The sequence below is a fragment of the Microcaecilia unicolor genome, chromosome 1 (assembly GCF_901765095.1).
Source record: "Microcaecilia unicolor chromosome 1, aMicUni1.1, whole genome shotgun sequence".
In the NCBI taxonomy this organism is placed as follows: domain Eukaryota; kingdom Metazoa; phylum Chordata; class Amphibia; order Gymnophiona; family Siphonopidae; genus Microcaecilia; species Microcaecilia unicolor.
Genome location: NC_044031.1, coordinates 525,371,417 through 525,393,462, shown reverse-complemented (window position 1 = coordinate 525,393,462; position 22,046 = coordinate 525,371,417). Strand labels below are relative to the sequence as shown.

The 22,046-nt window shown below is 41.3% G+C and overlaps 1 protein-coding gene across 3 annotated transcripts in view; it reads left to right on the top strand.

The window, feature by feature from the left end:
• Positions 1-22,046, top strand: part of TPD52 (tumor protein D52) — a 171,599-nt gene that overhangs the window by 108,236 nt on the left and 41,317 nt on the right. For all 3 annotated transcript variants that reach the window (XM_030215874.1, XM_030215856.1, XM_030215864.1), the window contains exon 4: positions 14,585-14,686. In XM_030215874.1, the coding sequence (XP_030071734.1) occupies positions 14,585-14,686 (102 nt within the window). The remainder of the gene's footprint in view (positions 1-14,584; positions 14,687-22,046) is intronic.

Below are 22,046 nucleotides of genomic sequence, written 5' to 3'. Positions count from 1 at the left end.
TGTTTGATTTGGTAATGGTTTGAACAGTTCTTTCCTTTGATGGGGGTTTCTCCATTCTACATGGAACGGGTGGTTTCACTGCCATCTTTTTTTTCTATATATATATTTGTAAAGTTTATTGAAATAAATCTCAAACAGCAGTACAAATCCAAACCATTTTCTACAATAACCATCCAATATTCTCCGAACCCACCCTTGGGGATTGTACATGAAAACTTGAATGTATAACAAAATCTCTTTTAATTCCCCCCCCCCCCCCCCGTTCCACCTTTTGATTGTCCCTTTCCTCCCCCCCCCCTCAAACATCCCATCTATTCGTGCCTATATATCTGTTCCAAACGCTTCCATTCCTCTGCTTCAGAATTGTACCTCCCCCTTTGTTTATCTGTTAATTCCTCCAACATGGAAATTCCTCTAATTCTCCCAATCCAATTCTTCACCATGGGCCCACCCTCCTGTTTCCAAAACGCAGCAATCATAGGTTTTGCTGCCGCCAAGCCTATCCTCTTGAGCCTTCGTTCCCATTTCTCCCCTCTTTGATTCCCCCAGCCTAATAAGCACCATTTAGGGTCACATGGGAATGGAATTTTCAATACCTCGGTCAATAACCCCGTTACTCCCCCCCAAAAGTCCCGAATTGGAGTGCATTCCCACCACACATGATAGAAAGTGCCCTTTTCCTTCCCACATCTCCAACATAGATCTGAGGAGCCAGGAAACATTGCTTTCACTCTTTCGGGCGTATAATACCATCTGCTTAGTATTTTGTAAGCATTCTCTTTAATTAAAACGCAAATAGATGCTTTCTTAACTTCCCTACACACCCGGCCCCATTCAAAATCTGTCAGTTCCTGCTTCAGGTCCTTTTCTCAGGCCTGCATGTACGCATGTTTAACAAATTGTGCCCCTCTAATATGATCATAAAGCCTGGAGATCCCCTTCCCCCATAATTCTATCTTGCTCCATATATTCTCTAACCCTTCCTTTTCAACTAATTTGTCTCTAACCCACCTCACCGAATTTATATAGTGTATGACTAGTGTATAAGCATATTTGTCAGTGGCCGGCAGCTCGTAGGCGTCCTGTAATTCAGCAAAAGGCTTGATACCTCCCTCCGTAATAAAGTCTCTGAAGCGGATCAGCCCTTTGTGGAACCACGCATCGAAAATCCCGCCTTGTGCTCCTGCTGGAAATCCAGGTTCCTGGGTAATCCAGGCGTATGTGGATTTACTCCTGGACTCTCTCAATTTGTATTTAAGAGTGCCCCATAGTCTCAGCAAGTGTGAGACAAATGGATTCAAGGATAATCGCTTATACCTATTGTTTGGGATTGAGGCCCATAACAACTCCTCTAGTACAAAGATCTGTTTCAATCTAGCTATAGGGAATAGATCTACCTTGCTCCAAACTGCAATTTGCTTAAGCTGTGAAGCCCAGTAATACCAAACTATATTTGGCATTCCCCTCCCCCCTTGTTTGGGAGTATCTTTCGAGCCAATCTTGCTGATGCCCCCCCCCCCCCCCCCCCCCCTCAGACAAATGCGCCCAGATCCGATTGTAACCATATCAATTCCCATTTTGGTACTGGAATTGGCAACGTCTGAAATAGAAATAGTAGCCTGGGTAAAACATTCATTTTCACAGAGGCTATACGGCCCCACCAAGAGAGCCACCCTTTCTTCCATTTGTTTAGATCTCCTCTGATTTCCCGTAGTAAAGGTAAGTAATTTAATTGAAATAATTTATCCAGGTTCCGGGGGATCCATATTCCTAAATATTTAAAGATCATCCGTGATTTTAAATTTAAAGGCCCTCCTTATCCTTTCCTGCTCCAAGTCTGATATAGTAACCCCCATTACTTCAGACTTATCATAATTTACCTTGAACCCCGAAACTACCCCATAAGATTTTAATTACTATGGGTAGAGTCAACATGGGGGCGGAAATGTAAAATAGAATGTCATCCGCAAAAAGTGCAATCTTGTGCTCCCGTCCTCCCATCCGGACCCCCTGAATATCTTTAAGGGAGCGTATCCATTGGGCCAATGGTTCTATAACTAGAGCAAAGAGCAGTGGGGATAGCGGGCACCCCTGACATGTACCCCTTTGTATAGAAAATTGCTCAGAGTACTCCCCATTAACCTTTATTGTGGCTACCGGGTTTGCGTACAACCTCTTCATCCATTCTATAAAGCTTCTTCCCATCACCATTTGTGTCATAACCTCCCACAAGAAACCCCACTCCACCCTATCGAAAGCCTTCTCTGCGTCAATTGTGAGCAGTATCAAGGAGTCCCCCCTTCTTTGAGCCCTCCACATAATATTTAGAGTCCGTCGTATATTGTCTGCTACTTGCCTATTCGCTACAAATCCAGCCTGGTCTTCATGGACCAAGAGGGGCAGTATTTTACTCAAGCGGTTGGCTATTACTTTAGCTAAAATTTTAACATCTATATTTAACAGGGATATCGGCCTATAGGATCCGCATAGTGCTGGGTCCCGCCCTGGTTTTAAAAGGACCGATATCCCTGCCGCTCTCATTCTAGGAGGCATGTCTTCCCCCCCAAAAACAAGCATTGCCGACCCTGACCAGTATGGGAGCTAATTCTTGACCAAATATTTTATAATATTTTCCCGTGAACCCGTCCAATCCCGGGGCTTTCCCTCCTTTTAGTCCTTTAATGACAGCACTTCCGACTCTGAAATCTGGGCCTCCAGTTCAACCCTTTGGTTATCTGTTACTTTGTTCAGGCCTATGCCCTGTAAATATTCTCGCACCGCTTCCCATAAGCCCCCTTCTTCTCTTGCATATCATTGAGTATAATAATGCACAAATTCTGCCCTAATATCTGCATCCTGGTGTAATATATGTCCACCCCCCTGTTTTAATTTTGTTATCGTATTTTGTGTTTGTCTATGTCAGAGTTTCCTAGCCAACATATTACCCGCTTTGTTACTATGTTCAAAAAATTTCTGTTGCAATAACTTCCTTTGATATTCCATTTCCCCAACTGCAGCTTTTGCAGCTCACTTCTACATGATACCAATTCCTAAAATACCCGTGAATGCCCCCGTTTGATGTAGCAGTTCAAGAGTTACCAGCTTTTGCCGAAGCAACACTTCTTGGGTCTCCCTCTCTCTTTTTTGCTGCACTCCTTTTTTAATAAGATGTCCCCTGGCAACTGTTTTAAGGGCATCCCACAGCATTCCATCGGATACCTCGCCATTATCATTGAATTTCATATACTCTGTAATGACATTTCGTATCTCCTGATAATCTTGCTCCTTATCTAGTAAGGATTCGTTTAATCGCCAAACCGTCTCCCCTCTTGCCTTGCCCAGCCCCCCCAACCTTACCCAAACTGGGGCATGATCTGATGCGTGTATACTTCCTATCTCTGACCCCTTTACTGCTCCCCATAGAGATCAACTACACCAAACCGCATCTATTCTAGCATGTGAGTAATGGGAAAATGTCTTTTGATCTGGATGTTCCAACCTCCAAATATCCAACAGATCTAAATCCCGCATCAGTCTAAGGAATTTCCCCCTCGTATACTTTGCCCCATGCTCCTTACCTTTAGAGTGATCCAACTCCCCTACAGAGAAGTTAAAATCTCCCCCGAGGACTATCTGGCCTTGGGCAAAAGACACCAGATCAGATCTGATCCTATCAAAAAATGCCCCTTGTCCATCATTTGGTGCATATATGTTAATGAATGTGAAAGGTTAATTCTTTATCTTTCCCTTGAGTGCTATACATCTACCATCCCTCGCTATGTATTCATGTTCTTTATTGAATTGTAGGTTCTCTTTAACATAAATTACCAGCCCTCCAGTTTTACCCCCCTTAGGATTTGCACATGGGTACCCCTCGCCGAGTCCCTTGTGTCGAATCAGAGCTTCATCTCTTTTCTGAATATGGGTTTCTTGCAGCATGTTCACATCCCAATTTAATTTTCGTAACTCTCTGAATATAATGCTTCTCTTCCCTGGATTATTTAGGCCATTCACATTCCAAGACCCTACCCTCAACTCCCCCCCTCCCCCTCAACTGGCCTTCCGCCCTTCTTGCCAGTGTACTCCCAAAGGAAGTAGGTCCCCACCAGAGATATCTTCCCGACAGCATACTCCCTTATAATTCCCTCCCCCTCCCTCGTATCCATCATCATTCAACACTCATACCGGATACCATACATGGTTACTACTCATGACAGTGACCTTCAATGCCTGTTGGAAAAGGTCCCCTCAATGTCTCTTATCTTGTCTTGCTCAGTCCACTCCCTCAGCTCCATCTTCTGTCCTCGTCTCTTTCAGGGGAGATGTTCCGTTCCCTCCAGATGTTGTCGTTCCTCCTTGCTGTTGATGATGCACTATCCCAGCCTCTGCCGGCAGATCTTCACATCCTAGATCTTTCAGGATTTTCCAAGCCCCTTTAGATGTTTAATTTCCTGTGTTTATCTCCAACTGTAACTAGTAGCCCAAACGGGTACAGCCACCGGTATCGTAGACCCACCTTCTGTAAATATCGAGTCACTTCTTTAAATTCCTGCCGCCTCTGGAGAGTGAGTTTAGCCAAGTCTTGAAATACTCTGGGTTTGCAGTTTTTTCTAGCTGAAATCCCCCAGAGCCTGAGCTGCTTTCCACACGGCTTCCTTCGCTCCATATTCATGGAAGCAGGCTATAATGTCCCGGGGTTGGCCCCCTCTTTGCGGCCCCAGGCTCCGGTGTGCTCTGTCTATAACAAGGTGTTCGTTAGCACTGTCATCTCCACCCCTTGGTCTTTCTTTGAATAAGTAGGAGCACAGGTCTTGCACAACTTTCGCTGCATCTCTGAACTGCTCTTCTTCAGGTATGCCTTTAAATCGAAGGTTGCATCTCCGTGAGCGATTTTCCAAATCCTCTACTGTATATTCCAAGTCCATTCTCAATTGCTGTTCTTTTTTGAGAGCCACCTGCAAGGTTTGCATTTCCTCTCCCATCGTGTCCATTCTCTCCTCTGTCTCAGCAACCCTGGACCCCATCTTTAGCTCTTTGTGAAGCTCTGCCACAGAAGACTGTATGCTCCTTCTGGTAGCTATCATCTCTGCCTTTAATTCTTTAAACCATCTGGCTATCTCCGATTTATCAATTTCAGCACCACTCACTGTCAGCTCCTCGGGGTTGGGCTTGGATTCTGATTCTCCCGCCGCCATTTTGCCGCCTCGTGGCACCGATCACGGAGCGGCGATTTTTCCCACTCCGTCTTTCTCTGCTATGTATTTAAACTTAGCGAGCCGCTTTCTCGCTGCCATGCTGTGTAGCTACGTTCGCGTGCTATTCTGAGGGTTCTGCACTTCGTTTTTGGGGAAGTTAAAATTTCAGCCTCGTCGAGATCGGAGCTCTACCATCAGGCCTCCATCTCTGTGCGCTGACGTCACTTCCTCCTCCACTGCCATCTTTTTGTCACCCATCTTTCTCAGTCATCTGTGTGAGATTGGGCTCTGTGTAAAGCTGGATGTTTGCAGAGTCTTGTTAGACTATTTAGAGGTGACAAATGCCTTCAGGAAACTGAACAGTCCATGGCCTACCCAAAAAGACTGCTGAGGACATATTCTTTGTAAGGGCATCAGTATATATTCCCTTAGGCTCCTTCAGTGCTTTAAGTTAAGAATTCTGTTGTCCAAATCAGCTGTTTTTGGCAGTAGGCGTGAGAGGTTTTGATGCTTTAAGTGTTGATAGGGGAGCACAACCCACTGGTCTAGCATGTGTCAAGGAAAGGAAATTTTATCAGTTAAAACCAAATTTCACCATAAATGTTTTTTTTTAAAGTTTTTATCTATTAACTTGCGAAAAAAAAATTCTTCACTGTTTAGACTGCCCCCCCTTTTTTTGTTAGAAGACTACCTTTAAACATGGCTTTTCTCTCCCATAATGCTATTGAAAACACTACGTGGCAAATGACTTGATGAGAAGAATACTCAAAATATACAAAATAGTAAGCATACCTCATTTTACTTCATTGAGTGATTTTATCAATGGCTCCCTATCCGTTTCCGTATTCAGTTCAAGCTTCTCTTATTGACCTATAAGTGCATTCACTCTGCCGCTCCCCAGTACCTCTCCACTCTCGTCTCTCCCTACGCCCCCCCCATCGGGTACTCCGTTCTGTCGATAAATCTCTCTTATCCGTCCCCTTCTCCTCTACTGCTAATTCTAGACTCCGTTCCTTTTATCTTGCTGCACCTCACGCCTGGAATAGACATCCCGAGCCTGTACGTCTAGCCGTTTAAGTCCAAACTTAAAGCCCACCTCTTTACCACTGCTTTTGACTCCTAACCACCACTCACTTGCCCTGTCCTTTATCCTCACCTCTTATTCCCTTACCCTTAATTGTTCTGTCTGTTTACCTGTCTTATCTAGATTGTAAGCTCTTTGAGCAGGGACTGTCTTTTTGTGTATTGTGTACAGCGCTGCGTATGCCTTGTAGCGCTATAGAAATGATAAATAGTAGTAGTAGAAGGAAAAGACCTCAGATTCTTGACTTATTATTGTGAATGGTTCCACAGAACTGCCAGACTTCCTCACCACTCTGAAAAACCTCCTGATAACTGATCTTGGGAATTTTTATGGCATTTTTATAACTTTTTTTTTAAGGTTTCTTAAATGCTTTCTTGCATATTTATCAAATTGTCTTACTGCTAAATTGTTAGGGAGAGGTTATCCAGACAGAATTTTAAAACAAGCCTATACAAGAGCAAAATACAATCATAGAGAACACCTGTTGAGCTGCAAGAAAACAGATGATCCTAAAGATATATAAACATGTATTGTGCAATACACTGTAGGAACCCCACTGGCGGCTAAAATAAATAACATTGGAGAATCATACAAACTCATCCAGCATTTAAAAACCAACAACTAGGAATAGCTTATTCCCATAAAACCAACATCAGTGAAATACTACAAAGCAATGATTTTTCAGTGACTTCAGATGAAGAAATTATGGGACATAAAAGCTGTGGAGCATGCATTTTTTGCTCCAACGTGCTGATTGCCAAAGAATTCATAAATCTGATGGACAAAAAATATTTTTGAAGAGTAATACTGACTGTAATAGCATTCATGTAGTTTACGTTTTAATTTGTCCCTGTCAGAAAATGTATGTGGGCAAAACCACTAGAGCTTTAAAACAAAGGTTAAGTGAACATAAATGTAATATGCTCCACCAGAAAATAGATGCTGCAGTGGTTGCGCTTAACACAAAACAGCAACATCAATTCCAAGACTACCATTGTTTAGTCATTGATCAAGTAACCTACTCTATCACAGGGGGAGATTGAGACCGAAAATTATTACAAATAGAACAAAGATGGATATACAAATTACAATCGACTTTTCCTAAAGGTCTCAACAATAAAGCAGAATGGAAAGTGTTCCTCTAAGCGAAACAATTCTCTAAGTAAAATCAGATAGATTCCCCTATAGGTTCAAGTATGAAGAGGTAAGAAGCCAGTCAGTATATGAAGTTAGCTTCCTTTTAAAAAAAAGCAGGGGGCCATGTTTTATTTGGACTTGCCGGGTGAAGAAAGCCAGAGAGTTTGTAATCAGGTAAATGCCATAAATCACAATAAATAACTGGAGTAATATAGTTCATGTAGCATTAGATTTTACATGTGGATTCTCTTTGTGGACAGGACACTTGCCGGTTTATCTCTCGAAAAAGCTTACAGTGAAACTGAGTCACTCAGAGAAAACCGACAAGCAGCAATTCTGAATTTTTTTTAGGTATATTACAAGCAAGAAGCAGGCAAAAGAATCGGTTGGACCGCTAGATGACCGAGGGGTAAAAGGGGCAATCAGGAAAGATAAAGCCATAGCGGAGAGATTAAATGGATTCTTCAGTCTTCACCGAGGAAGATTTGGGACAGATACCGGTGCCAGAAATGGTATTCGAACCTGACGAGTCGGAGAAAGTGAATGAAATCTCTATAAACTTGGAGGATGTAATGGGGCAATTTGACAAATTGAAGAGTAACAAATCTGGACCGAATAGTATTCATCCCAGAGTACTGATAGAATTGAAAAATGATCTTGCGGAACTATTGTTAGTAATATGTAATTTATCTTTAAAATCGAGCGTGGTACCGAAAGATTGGAGGGTAGCCCATGTAACACCGATATTTAAAAAAGGTTCCAGAGGGGATCCTGGAAATTATAGACCGGTGAGCAAAGAATTCATTTAATCTCTCCGCTATGGCTTTGTCGTCCCTGATTGCCCCTTTTACCCCTTGGTCTTCTAGTGGTCCAACCGATTCTTTTGCCAGCTTCCTGCTTTTAATATACCTAAAAAAAAATTTACTGTGTGTTTTTTGCTTCCAATGCAATCTTTTTTCGAAGTCCCTCTTAGCCTTTCTTATCAGCGCTTGGCATTTGACTTGACATTCCTTATGCTGTTTCTTATTATTTTCAGTTGGTTCCTTTTTCCATTTTCTGAAGGATTTTCTTTTAGCTCTAATAGCTTCCTTCACCTCACTTTTTAACCATGCCGGCTGTCGTTTGGTCTTCGTCCTCCTTTTTTAATACGCGGAATATATTTGGCCTGGGCTTCCAGGATAGTGTTTTTGAACAGCATCCATGCCTGATGTAAAATTTTGACCCTCGCAGCCGCTCCTCTAAGGTTTTTCCCACCGTTTTTCTCATTTTATCATAGTCTCCTTTTTTTAAAGTTAAATGCTAACATATTTGATTTCCTATGTGTACTTACTTCAAAGCTAATATCAAATCCGATCATATTATGATCACTGTTATCAAGCAGCACTAGAACCATTACCTCCCACACCAGATCATGTGCTCCACTAAGGTCTAGGTCTAGAATTTTTCCTTCTCTCGTTGGCTCCTGTACCAGCCGCTCCATAAAGCAGTCCTTGATTTCGTCAAGGAATTTTACCTCCCTAGCATGCCCCAATGTTACATTTACCCAGTCAGTATCGAGGTAATTGAAATCACCCATTATTATTGTGTTGCCCAGTTTGTTTGTGTCCCTGATTTCCTTTAACATTTCTGCATCCATCTGTTTATCCTGGCCAGTTGGACAGTAGTACACTCCTATCACTATCCTTTTCCCTTTTACACATGGAATTTCAGTTCATAGTGATTCCAAGATGTGTTTTGTTTCCTGCAGAATTTTCAGTCTATTTGATTCAAGGGTCTCCTTAATATACAGTGCTACCCCTCCACCAATTCGATCTTCCCTATTACTACGATGTAATTTGTACCCTGATATGACAGTGTCCCACTGGTTATCCTCCTTCCACCAGGTCTCAGAGATGCCTATTATATCTAATTTTTCATTTAGTGCAATATATTCTAACTCTCCCATCTTATTTCTTAGACTCCTGGCATTCGCATTTCAAACAATGTTGTTCCTATTTACATCATGCTCAGTACTTGACAGTATTAATTTGCACTCCTTTGTCTGATTTTTATTTAAGGACACCTGATCTACTATGGTCTCTTGCAACCTCACTGCTGGGATACCCTATCTTTCCTGTTTTGGTGATATCTTTGAAAGATACCTTATCCCGAACCATGCGCTTTTGAGCGACTGTCTGCCTTCCCCCAGTTTCTAGTTTAAAAGGAGAAGTGTAGATAGTGGGGTCTTCGGTCTGTGCTGGGACTGCTGCTTTTTAACATATTTATAAATGATCTAGAGATGGGATTAACTAGTGAGGTAATTACATTTGCTGACTAAACAAAGTTATTTAAAGTTTGTTAAATCGCGAGAGGATTGTGAAAAATTACCTTACTAGACAGGGAGACTGGGCGTCTAAATGGCAGGTGACGTTTAATGTGAGCAATTGCAAAGTGATGCATGTGGGAAAGATGAACCCGAACTTATAGCTACATAATGGAAGGTTCCACGTTAGCCGTCACCGACCAAGAAAGGGATCTTGGCTTCGTTGTTGATGATACGTTGAAACCCTCTGCTCAGTGTGCTGCGGCGGCTAAGAAAGCAAATAGAATGGTAGGCATTATTAGGAAAGGAATGGAAAAAAGTGAAGATGTTATAATGCCTTTGTATCGCTCCATGGTGCGACCACACCTCAAATACTATGTTCAGTTCTGGTTGCTTCATCTCAAAAAAGAAATAGTGGAATTAGAAAAGGTACAGAGAAGGGTGACGAAACTGATAAAAGGGATGGGACGACTTCCCTATGAGGAAAGGCTAAAGCATCTAGGGCTTTTCAGTTTGGAGAAGAGACGGCTGAGGGGAGATATGATAGAGGTCTATAAAATAATGAGTGGAGTGGAATGGGTAGACGTGAATCGTTTGTTTGCTCATTCCAAAAATACTCGGACTAGGGGGCATGCGATGAAGCTACAAGTAGTAAATTTAATATGAATCGGAGAAACATTTTCTTCATTCAACGTGTAATTAAACTCTGGAATTCGTTGCCAAAGACTGTGGTAAAGGCAGTTAGCTTAGCGGGGTTTAAAAAAAGGTCTGGACAGCTTCCTAAAGGAAAAGCTGATCGACCATTATTAAACTGACTTGTGGAAAATCCACTGCTTATTTCTGGGATAAGCAGCATAAAATGTATTGATCTTTTTTGGGATCTTGCCAGGTATTTGTGACCTGGATTAGCCACTGTTGGAAACAGGATGCTGGGCTTGATGGACCTTTAGTCTGTTCCAGTGTGACAGTACTTATGTACTTATGTCCTTCTGCTTTAAAGTCCTCATTTGATAAATATGAAAGAAAGCATTTAAGAAGCCTTTAAAAAAGTTATAAAAAATGTTATGAAAATTCCCAAGATCAGTTATTAGGAGGTTTTTCAGAGCGGTGAGGAAGTTCGCCTGGCAGTTCTGTGGAACTATTAACAATAGTAAGCCAATCATCTGAGATCTTTTCCTCCGTTGATAAAATCACTCAATGAAGTATGTTTGCTATTTTGCATTTTTAGAGTCTCCCATAATTCTGCAAGAAGGGCTGCAAAATTCGCCCTATCTAGTGAAATTTGTAGGAGACTGGGGGGTCCAGCTGAACTAGGTCACAGAGTTGGAAGACAATATGCCATGATGGCAAATTTATCTTCCTCCCCTTGATACCTTTTTTAGTCCCCTCTACCATCACCACATGCTGATCATACTCTTTGGTCAGTTGCTGTACTGAGCTGTTCAGTTTTACTAGGCAAGCACGCCCTGGGCATCAGAGGAGGAAGATATGTAGTTGCTGTGCTTGTCCTCCTGCTGTGTGATCCTCATAAAGGGAGGGGGAAGCAAGAGGGGATTGAAGTAGGATTTTGGATATAGAGTCTTTGGTGGGGATTATCCAAATGAGGATTTGGGAGATGGGGATGTGGTGAGTGATGTAAAATGGGATGGGAGTTAATGGTCTGGGAGGGTGTATTGTGAAGGAACCTTAGGCATGCGCAATTGTATGAGGCAGAAAATGGACTGAGGGAGGAAGAGAGGAAAGAGGATGGAATGAAAATGAGGAGAAAGGGATGTGAGGTGGAGCAAACCTGGACGTGTCCCTTATTTCTCCAGATTTCTCCCCACCCCAATCCCAGTACTACTTCCTCCCACTTCAGTATTCCCCTTTGATCCCATTTCCACTACCACCACCTTCTACCCTTTGCTTCCCCAAAGATTGTTGAACTTCTTATTTATCTTGGCTTGGATCTCTTTCAGGGAGAGAAAACTAACAACATAGCAGCAGCTTCAGAGAGCATTTTCCATCTCACAGATAGGCTGCAGAGAATACCTTCTCCTGCTTCCACCCACCCTACCCCTCTACCCACCCACCCCTAGAGTGACATGTCTTATATAACCTCCCTATCAACCCACTCATTACTTTACCTCACCCATTTCTATTCTTCTATCACCTTCTCCCACTACTCCAACCAGAGTTACACCTAATCACACTGACCACCCTTCAACATCTTCTGTCCTTCTGTGACTGTTCTCTTGTGCTTGACTGCTTAAATATTTTAAATTTAAATGCTTTACTTTTTGTCTATTAGATTGTAAGCTCTTTGAGCAGGGACTGTCTTTCTTCTGTGTTTGTACAGCGCTGCGTACACTTTGTAGCGCTCTAGAAATGTTAAATAGTAGTAGTAGTATTTATCTTCTTTTACCTCAATTAGCCATCCTGATCTTTCATCCCTCTCTCCTCCTCGTTTCCCCATCTCCAGTCCTCCATTTTCCTTCCCTCTCCTGAACCTCCTCCTTCCCTCTCCTCCACATTGATAACTGAAATTTCCCACTCATTAAATTCCCAAAAGAACAAAATCAAATAGACCCAATGCATCACTGGAAGGTTAATTTATTTTTATTATGCAAAATAATTGTAAAATGTGTAGTATGTAAAATAATTAAAATATAAAGCCCCTCCGAAGGGACACCACCTTGTAGGGGTGGAGGGGCTTCCGTGTTTCAATGACTCAGAGGGCTACTTTGGAGAGATTCGGGGATATCGGTTTCTGCTTCGGGGAACAGCAAGGCTTTTTCGCCGAATCTCAGTGGAGAGGGAGTGACTTTGAGTCCCCCTGCTGGCATGACCCCTCCAAGACCCGGAAACAGTAATGCTTCGCTGTGGAGGTCGACAGTGGAAACGCCCGAAGTGGATTAGGATTTTCACGCGACCCGAGGAGGTCCTGGCGCAGCATCGACTCTGGATAATAAACCAACTGGGGGATTGGAGAGTGAGCTCTTCCCCCCCCCGAAGATATCTGGAGCGGTTTCTGTGGAGAAATTGGATCTGGTGAAGCCAATAATGTCACAATGGACGTGCTATGGGAAGTGCTGCAGAGTGTGAATAACTCTCTTCTTCAGATGTTGAAAAATTTTCAGGAATAAACATGTGAGTTAATTTATATTAATACTTATCAAACAAAGTAGAAGTCCAAGATATAAAAATAGAGACTTTGACTAAAAATGGTTTCTGTACGAAAAATCAGTTAATTTGGTAATGAAGGACAGCTATGTTTCTTGTAAAAATTGGAATTTCTGGAGAACCAATTAAGGAAAAATAACTTGAGAATGATAAATTTTCCTTTAACATCCTATATATCAGCTACTGAACTGTTGAAGAAATATTTCTCTGATATTTTGCAAATACCTTCTGATAGCCACCCTCTGGTGTCTAAAGTGATTTATATTTCCCTTAAATTTTTCTTTATCAGAAATTACAGATAGTTATATTATTAGTAACTTTCCCCTTTTATTTAGATAGGAACAATGTTTTGAAATTGTATTTCAGACACATGGCTGATAGTTTTTTGGGTTCAAAGATGAATATATTTCCTGACATATCAAGGGAATCGCAGACTAGGCGGCGTGAATTCTTGGCTTTTAAGCCAGGAATCATTGCCCTAGGTGGGACCTTCCTAGTGCGATTCCCTTGTAAGTGTTTTATTTCCTTATTACTTATTTGTTGAACCTAAGTTTGTGAAGTTGAAAGAACAGATGAAGAACCCTCTGCAGCAACTTCCTTTAGTTACCACTGTACCGGCTGCAATTACTGATTAACCTTCCTCCCTCCCTCAGAAAATGTGAATTGTAAGATTAACCATTTTGAGTTTTTCTTATTTTCTTGAGATTGTTTTCCTGATCTTGGATCTCCCAATTGTGGACAATTATATAATATATATTGATGAGAGAAAATGTTTTCTTTTTACTTTATATTAATTTCTGTTTTTCCTTACATTTATGTGATGTGAATGTAATTAAGTAAAATGATAAAATAAAAAATATATATAAAGGGGAAAAGTATCAGACTTGATATACTGCCTTTCTGTGGTACAACCAAAGCAGTTTATATATTCTGTGCAGGTACTTTCTCTGTCCTTACTTGGCTGGACAAGTAAAGTGTAATCTTTTTTATGTTTCAACAGTTTTTATTGATGACAATACAGAGTGAACATACAGCCAGCATAGCATATGTACTCAGAACACATAGCAAAAAAGATATTATATTGTGTCATCAAACTTTTAACAATCTTAATCTCCCCATTTCCTACCAAACCCCCACCCCCTCCATATTTGTTAAAACTATTTAATGTATAAACAACTTTATGAAGAACAAAATATCCGAAACAGTGAACATCAACTAATCCATATTTTAAGGAATCAAGAACAAAACCCCCTACCCCACCCCCCTTCCTAACACAAACAACAACAAAAAACCTCTACAGATTCCTGAGAGATAAAACTTCCCTAATCACATGAAAGTGTCACATTTGTACTCAATAAGGCAATAATGAGGCTGCATCCCTGAGGACTTAAAATTTGTAGGTAAGGATTCCACAGCAACAAGAACTTCTGCCTACGTTTGGGGGATCTCCGCGCCTCTTGAACTTTCCAAGTAAGCAGCAGATGCACTTGATTCCTCCAATGCCAAAACGCCAGAGACTCTAGGGAAGTCCAGTATTGCAAAATGGCCTTTCGGGCCACCAAGCTGTTTGTTTAATCTTTTTTTGGTACTTAGAAGGTCCACATTAACTTTTTAGTTATAATTAACATATTACATTTTTCTTTTTTTTCACTCTTAAACTATTTTTTTAATTACTGATTTTTTTTTATCTTTTTGTTAATTTAGATACCGGAAGACATCTGAAACACTTACTCAAGCTGGACAGAAGGCTTCTGCTGCCTTTTCATCAGTGGGCTCTGTGATTACCAAAAAACTGGAGGATGTAAAGTACGTTTCCTCCTGTGGTACATTCAGGATCTAATGTATGCTATTTTGCCTTTGAACAAAAAAAGTCCTTTATACCCAGGGCTGTCAGAAAGTGTGAATAAGAAGGGTTACACACTTGTCTGTCAAGCCATGATGGAGGCATCATGCTTCCCTTTTAAGTCTGTGAGTCTGCATGCAGCCCCCCAAAAAAGGCATAGACTGAAAGTAACCCTAGTCCTAGGTACTATTTTATCCAGTGACTGCCTTGTCAATACCATTGCTATTAGGGTGCCTCAAGCTCCCATCAGATCTGGTGATTTAGAACAGTACATGAAGTAATGCCACAGTTTACAGAATAAACTTCGTTTCACTTTATCCTATGTAATATTAGGATCTGCAAGAAATTTTCAATTACTTAATGCTTTTGTGCCCATACATTTTTATTACTGTTTCTGTAGCTGTAAGTACAGCTGCAGTATGTCAGATTTGTGAAATTTTGTCATGTTAACATTTAATTGCCAATTTAACCAGTGATGGGACATTTTCATCACCTCTTAGTCATTTATAATTGTGTGTTAGGTTTTGGTTTTTTTTTTGTATTTGATGCTTTTATGGAGTCATATTTTTGTTTGTTGTGGTATTTTTGCATCCTCATACCAAGGGCTGGATTTTATTATTATGTGACTGACTTTTGCAGCATATTTTTTGTTTTTTACAGTTAAAACCAAAACCACTAAAAACACCTCTTAAGCAGCAAAGTGATTGATGCCTTCAAAATATGGCCTGTTTTGAGTTTAGAATAAGATTAGTCTATTTCCAAAAACTGCTCAAATTATTCACAAGGTAAAGACAGCCCTCATATTCCCATACATAATCAGGTCCTAGTAAAACAGCTACTTTTATACCTGAAATAAGTTTTGTTCACGTATGTTTTGTAGTGTAATTACAATATACTACGTCAAGCATCACAAATGAAGGCGACCATGTTTCATAAATGTACGCTGGCTGATTGAAAGGATATAAAAGATATCGTACATTTGCATTGGTTATCAATGATAATGAAGTCAGTCCAGATTTTTTTGTCCTAAGTGTAGCCTTCATCTCTACATTTTTATTTTTATGGTTGCTAGTTAAATGTAACTCTTTGCTTCATATGTCACTTTTCATTTTTTGATTATTGAATTGTTAGATTTATTGGAACTTGCTTTCTTTTTGTTTTTTACTGCTTACTCTGGCTTCCTGTAGATTGCAGGCCATTTCACACTCTGTTAGGTAAGGTAGGAAACAAAGCATTTTGTGAAATCAGTCATGCCAGTACAAACTATTTTTAATAACATATTACCATTCTTGTTTAGACCACATAATTTTTTTTTACTATGTGGAGCCTTTTATTCATTATGTATATGCTAGGAATCTGTATTTGAGTCCATGGGTATTCAGCTTTGGTTTATCTAAGAATGGGAACTGATCCAGGGCTTGTAAACAGGAAACCTTCTTTTTAAAATTGTAGATCAGTATGTTTGTGGGCATGTGAGCACTGGAGGCAACATATTGTGTAGAATGATCTAAAATAGAGGTGACAAACTGCAGTCCTCAACATACACAGAGATCTGGTTTTAGAATATCCACAATGATTATGTATGACAGATCGGCATGCGTTACCACGATTGTGTGCAAGTATACCTATCACCTAAACTAACCTTGTTGTGTGCTCTTAAAGATTGGAGCTGGCCATTCCTACACTTTATATGGTCAGCTAAGAGCTCAGGATAGGGCCCTACACTGTAAGAGGTACAAGACATAAATGAGGAGGATGGAACCATAAAAAGCCTAAGTTGACATGGGTAGCTTCTAGGCCTGTTTTGACCTGGGATTTGATTGCAGGGTTTCTGTGTCATAGTTTGGGGCTGGGAATACTGCGAGAGGATAGGAGTCTCAGCTGTCAGACAAGATCCTCTTAAGCTGTGTTCTGAGGGGGAGCTATGGCTTGAGGTACTTGGCTGTGATTGAGCCAGTTTGGGAGTATGATTATATCCAGAGTAGAGGCAAATGAGAATTTATGATTTGTAGCCCAGTAGTGCCAGGTTCAGTTTGAGCTGGAAACCCAAAAGAAGCAGGAGAAAATCAGAGTCAGACTGAAAAAAATAGATCTTTTCACCCATACTGCTTGATAAGTGTGCATTTAGGAATGGAGAGGGAGCTGAAACAGAACCTTTGCACTGACTTGGGGAAGCCTTTGTAGTGTTGGCAGAACTAGTTTGAATATTTTGTGTTCATTCCTGGTGCATAGAAATAAACTATTAAAACTTCAAGGGCTTACGCTGCAGAAACTAAGTAAAGAGGTGAAGTTGTGCACAGTTAAAATGAACTACAGAATAGGGGGGGAGCCATGAGTGCCATGGCATCCCCAAAAGTTTCCCTACCCCCCCCCCCACCCCAAACGAGAGATTTTCTTCCTTACCTCCCTCCCACGGGGTGGAAACACTATTCTCTGAGGACAAGTAGGCCAAATGTGTTCTCACATGTAGGTGATGTTATCTGATGGAGCCTGGTGCGGATGCTGCCTAGTTCGTTTTTTTTTTCCCCAAATTTATATTCTGCTTAAAACCAAAATGAGTTACAGTCAAGCATACATAATTTAAAAACACAGACAAAAATACACCATATCAATTGCCTCTCCAGCAATTCTCAAAACTAAATTGAGTTCATCTCTCAGAATAACTACTTGAATCCAGTCTGAAGTTATTCTTCCAAGAAAGCTTTTATGAAATAGTGAGTTCCTTAGCATCAGCAGCAGATGAATCCAGAGACTTGTGGGTTGTGACCATCTACCAGCAGGTGGAGATAGAGCGCTGCACTGCCTTGTAGGATGGAATGCTCCTTGATCAGTCAGTATTCTCTATCTCCAACAGGTGGATAGATGGTCTGTCCCAAGCTCCTGGTCTCAACTGATAGTGGCTCCTGCTCTGGGTCTCTCAGTTCAGTAGAGCTTTGGGGTGCACAACTGAGCGGTGCCGGCTTTAGGGGGTACACCTGGTGATACCAGGTCCCTCTCCCACCTTTCTCCCCTCTCCAGCCCTTCCTCCATTCTCTTTCCTCGCTGAAAAAAATTGGGATAAGTCTTTAAAGCCCACATCCATGGCTACAGGAGAGATACTGGTTTGGACCAGTATAAAGGGCTGAGTAATGGAGAGGATGTGAGTGTGCTTCCAGCAGCACTGAGTTTCATAGGCAGGATTCCTGATGGCTGGCTCTCCCAGGGTGAGAGTAAAATTTCTTTCACCTTTGGGTCAGTTGCGGCCTTTTGTTTTCTTTGCAATGGCTGCCAAAGTTGTTAAAAGCTGCCCCCGCTCTGGGAAGCAGAGAGCAGCATTGGGGCAGTGTCCGGGTGGCTGTGCAGGCTGTACTCTGGCAGAGGGGCTGTGTTTGGGGAGGCCTCATTAGTTTCCCACACAGGAGAGATGCTGGCTCTTTCTCATGAGGCCGAAAGTGATCCGGCAACCTTTTTATAGCAGCGTGATATGGGAACTGACGCTCCTTTACCCAGCACTGCTTCAGAGGTCCTTATGCACGTGTCAACTGCTCTGGAGGTTTCTTCCAACCTTTTTTCTTCCCTGAATTTGTTCTGCTGCTCCATAATGCCTGTGTGTTGCAGAAGTTTGGTAGAGTAATTGAGCCTTTGGAGATTTCTGGCTTGTTCTGCCTCAAAGTCTCCACTGATGGACCCTACCCCTAAGAGGAGATGTTTGCACTAGAGAGTTGCATGGGGACAGAAATCTAACCCATCCAAGCTAACCCGTCCCCACCTCAAGTAATTTCCTCCATCCTAACCCCTAGCTTGCCCTGCCCTTGCTGTGCCGCAGTCACCTTGATTCCCTCCCAAGAAATCCAGATTCTATAAGCAGTAAAAATGCTAGTAAAAGTAACATAAATTAATTTTCTTCCGTACTCTAGATACAAAATTAAGTAAGATACACATAACCATGAGCAGCATGTCCTCTTCTCCTCTCCATCCTCTTATATCCCTTGTGCTCTGTTTCCACTTTTCCCTTCCCCACTCCTCCATGTATGTCCCTCTTACCAATTTTTTTTCTCTCTTCTCTGCACCCACCCACCCACACTCCCTCCACCCTTTTTACCAAGGAGGTTAGATAAAACAGGAGATAGGATGAATCTATCTAGCCCATTATATGGGCTGAAGCCAGTAGGCGGATTGACATCAAACTGGTTCGCCCAAAACAATAGCAAACACTATTGAAAACAATAGCAAAAAGAATGTTAGAAATAAGAGACTTTTTTTTTACATTTATATCACACATTATCCCAACAAATTCTGATTCAATGTAGCTTACATTTGAAAATACAGTGAGACAAAATAATAGAATTCAGTTATATCATTGGCGCAAGTAGATGGATATGTCTGAAACATTTAATAAAGTTGAGATTAGCATGTATACCCAACTGGGCATTTAAAAAAAAAGGCAAGTGCATTTTTATAATATACCATTGGATACTTGCAGACGGGATATCCCATTCACAGTCACAATTCACAAGTATAATCCTCTCACGAATAACTCACTCACTGAGGATAGGGCTTCAGATACTTGGCTCTAGCCAATATTACTTAGCTTGAACCGAGACGCTCAGCCGTCACTTCAAAAGATATTTCTCTTATGTAGGTGAAAACAACTGGCGAGTATCCTCATAAGCCCAGTACCTCAGTCTGTGCTGCCTATGCGTTATGCTTGGCTAACTACCCCTCTATATAAGGGAGTACTTAATTGCCATGCAGTATAAGTTCTCAGTGGGTGCGCCTGACAGCGAGCTGCTGTTTCGCTAAACCGCTTCTTAAGGAGCCAAACCCATCTGTCTTTCTGTAAAATAAATACACAGCATTAAGTATAACTAGAAAATGGGAGAGTAAATAACTAAGAAATACGTGGAAACGCAGTATCTAGCTAATAGCCTACCTGAGACCTTAAAGTGCAGTCTTTCTGATAAATTTCAAAATGGCGGCAACTTTTTCAATCTGACGCCTACTGACTCAACCAATCTGCTTACGCGGTTTATTTAAAGGGAACCTGACAATCCCAACCCGACAGAAACCATGCTTAAAAATCAACCTCTTACTCTATTGTAATCAGATTTACAAAAAAGCCTTCCATTCCATTCTATTATTCATCCCTCTTGGAACTAGGGCTTTCAACCTATATATCCATCGTTGCTCCCTAGCCCACTATCCTGTTTTCCAAACAGTGGCCAAGCCCAGGTCACAAGTACCTGGCAGAAACCCAAATCATGGCAACACTCCATGCTACAAATCCCAGGACAAGCAATTGCTTTCCATGTCTGTCTCAATAGCAGACTATGGATTTTTTTCTCCAGGAATTTGTCCAAACCTTTTTTAAACCCAGATACGCTAACTGCTGTTCCCACCGTCTCTAGCAAAGAGTTCCAGAGCTTAACTATTCGTTGAGTGAAAAAATATTTCCTCCTATTTTTTTTAAAGTATTTCCATGTAACTTCCTCGAATGTCCCCTAGTCTTTGTACTTTCAGAATGAGTAAAAAATCGATTTACTTCTACTCATTCTACACCTCTCAGGATTTTGTAGACCTCAATCATATCTCCCCTCAGCCGTCTTATTTCCAAGCTGAAGAGCCCTAACCTCTTTAGCCTTTTCTCATACATGAGGAATCCCATCCCCTTTATCATTTTAGTTGCTCTTCTTTGAACCTTTTCTAATTCCGCAATATCTATTTTGAGATACGGCGACCAGGACTGAACACAATGCTCACTGGAGCGATACAAAAGCATTATAGTATTTTTGGTCTTATTCACCATCCCTTTCCTAATAATTCTTAGCATTCTGTTTGCTTTTTTGGCCGCCGCCACACACTGAGCAGAAGATTTCAGCGTATTATCTACAATGACACCCAGATCTTTTTCTTGAGTGCTGACCTCCAAAGTGTGAACCCTAACATCAGGTAACTGTTATTCATATTATTCTTTCCATTGTGCATCACCTTGCATTTGTCCACATTAAATTTCATTTTCCATTTGGAAGCCCAGTCTTCCAGTTTCCTAAAGTCTTCCTGCAGTATTTCATAGTCCACAAGTATTTTAACAACCTTGAATAGTTTTGTATCATCTGCAGATTTGATCACCTCACTTATCATTCTGATTTGCATATCATTTATAAATATGTTAAATAGTACTGGTCCCAGTACAGATCCCTATGGAATGCCACTGTTCACTCTCTTCCATTGAGAGAAATGACCATTTCCTGGTCCACACCAGAACTTTGCCTCCTATCCCATGACACTCTATTTTTCTCAGGAGCCTCTCATGAGGAACTTTATCCACATGTTTATTCATGCCTTCAAAGAAATGAAGCAAGTTGGTGAGGCTTGCCTTGGCTGAACCCATGCTGACTCTGGCCCATTAAACCATGTTCATCTACGTGTTCTATAATTTTATTCTTTAGAATAGTTTCCACTATTTTGCCCGTCACCGCCGTCAGGATTACTGGTCTTTAATTTCCTGGGTCACCCCTAGAACCCTTTTAAAAAATTGGTGTCACATTGGCCACCCTCCAATCTTGATGTACTACGGATGATTTTAACTCATGCCTGAGTTCTTTGAGGACCCCATTGTATTTATGCCCACCGGTCCAGGTGATTTACTACTCTTTAATTTGCCAATTTGGCTCAGTATATCTTCCAGGTTCACAGAGATTTCTTTCAATTCCTCTGCTTCATCACCCTTGAAAACCATTTCCGGTACAGGCAGATCTCTTACATCTTCTTCCATAAAGACAGAAGCAAAGAATTCATTCAGTTTCTCCGCTATGGCCTTGTCCTCCCTGTGCGCCTCTTTTGCTCCTTCGTGATCTAACGGTCCCACGGATTCCCTCGCAGGCTGTCTACTTCTAATGTACCTGAAAAGGTTGTTACTGTGAGTTTTAGCCTCTGAAGCAAGTTTCTCTTCATATTATTTTTTAACCTTTTTTATTAATGCTTTGCATCTAACTTGCCAGTGCTTATGTTGCTTCTTATTTTCTTCATTTGGGTCCTTTTTCCATTCTTTGAAGGACAGCCTTTTGGCTGTAATGGCCTGTTTTACTTCACCTTTTAACAATGCTGGCTGATGTTTTCTCTTCTTTCCACCTTTGTAAATACGTGGAATGCATCTGGACTGGGCTTCCAAGATGGTATTTTTGAATAACATCCACGCTTGTTTTAGTATCCTAACCTTTGCAGCTGATCCTTTTAGTTTCTTTTTAACCATTTTCCTCTTTTTTTTACAGTTGCCCTTTCGAAAATTCAATGCAGCTACAGTAGAATTCTTTTGCTGGTTCATCCCTGATAGTAGCTCAGACT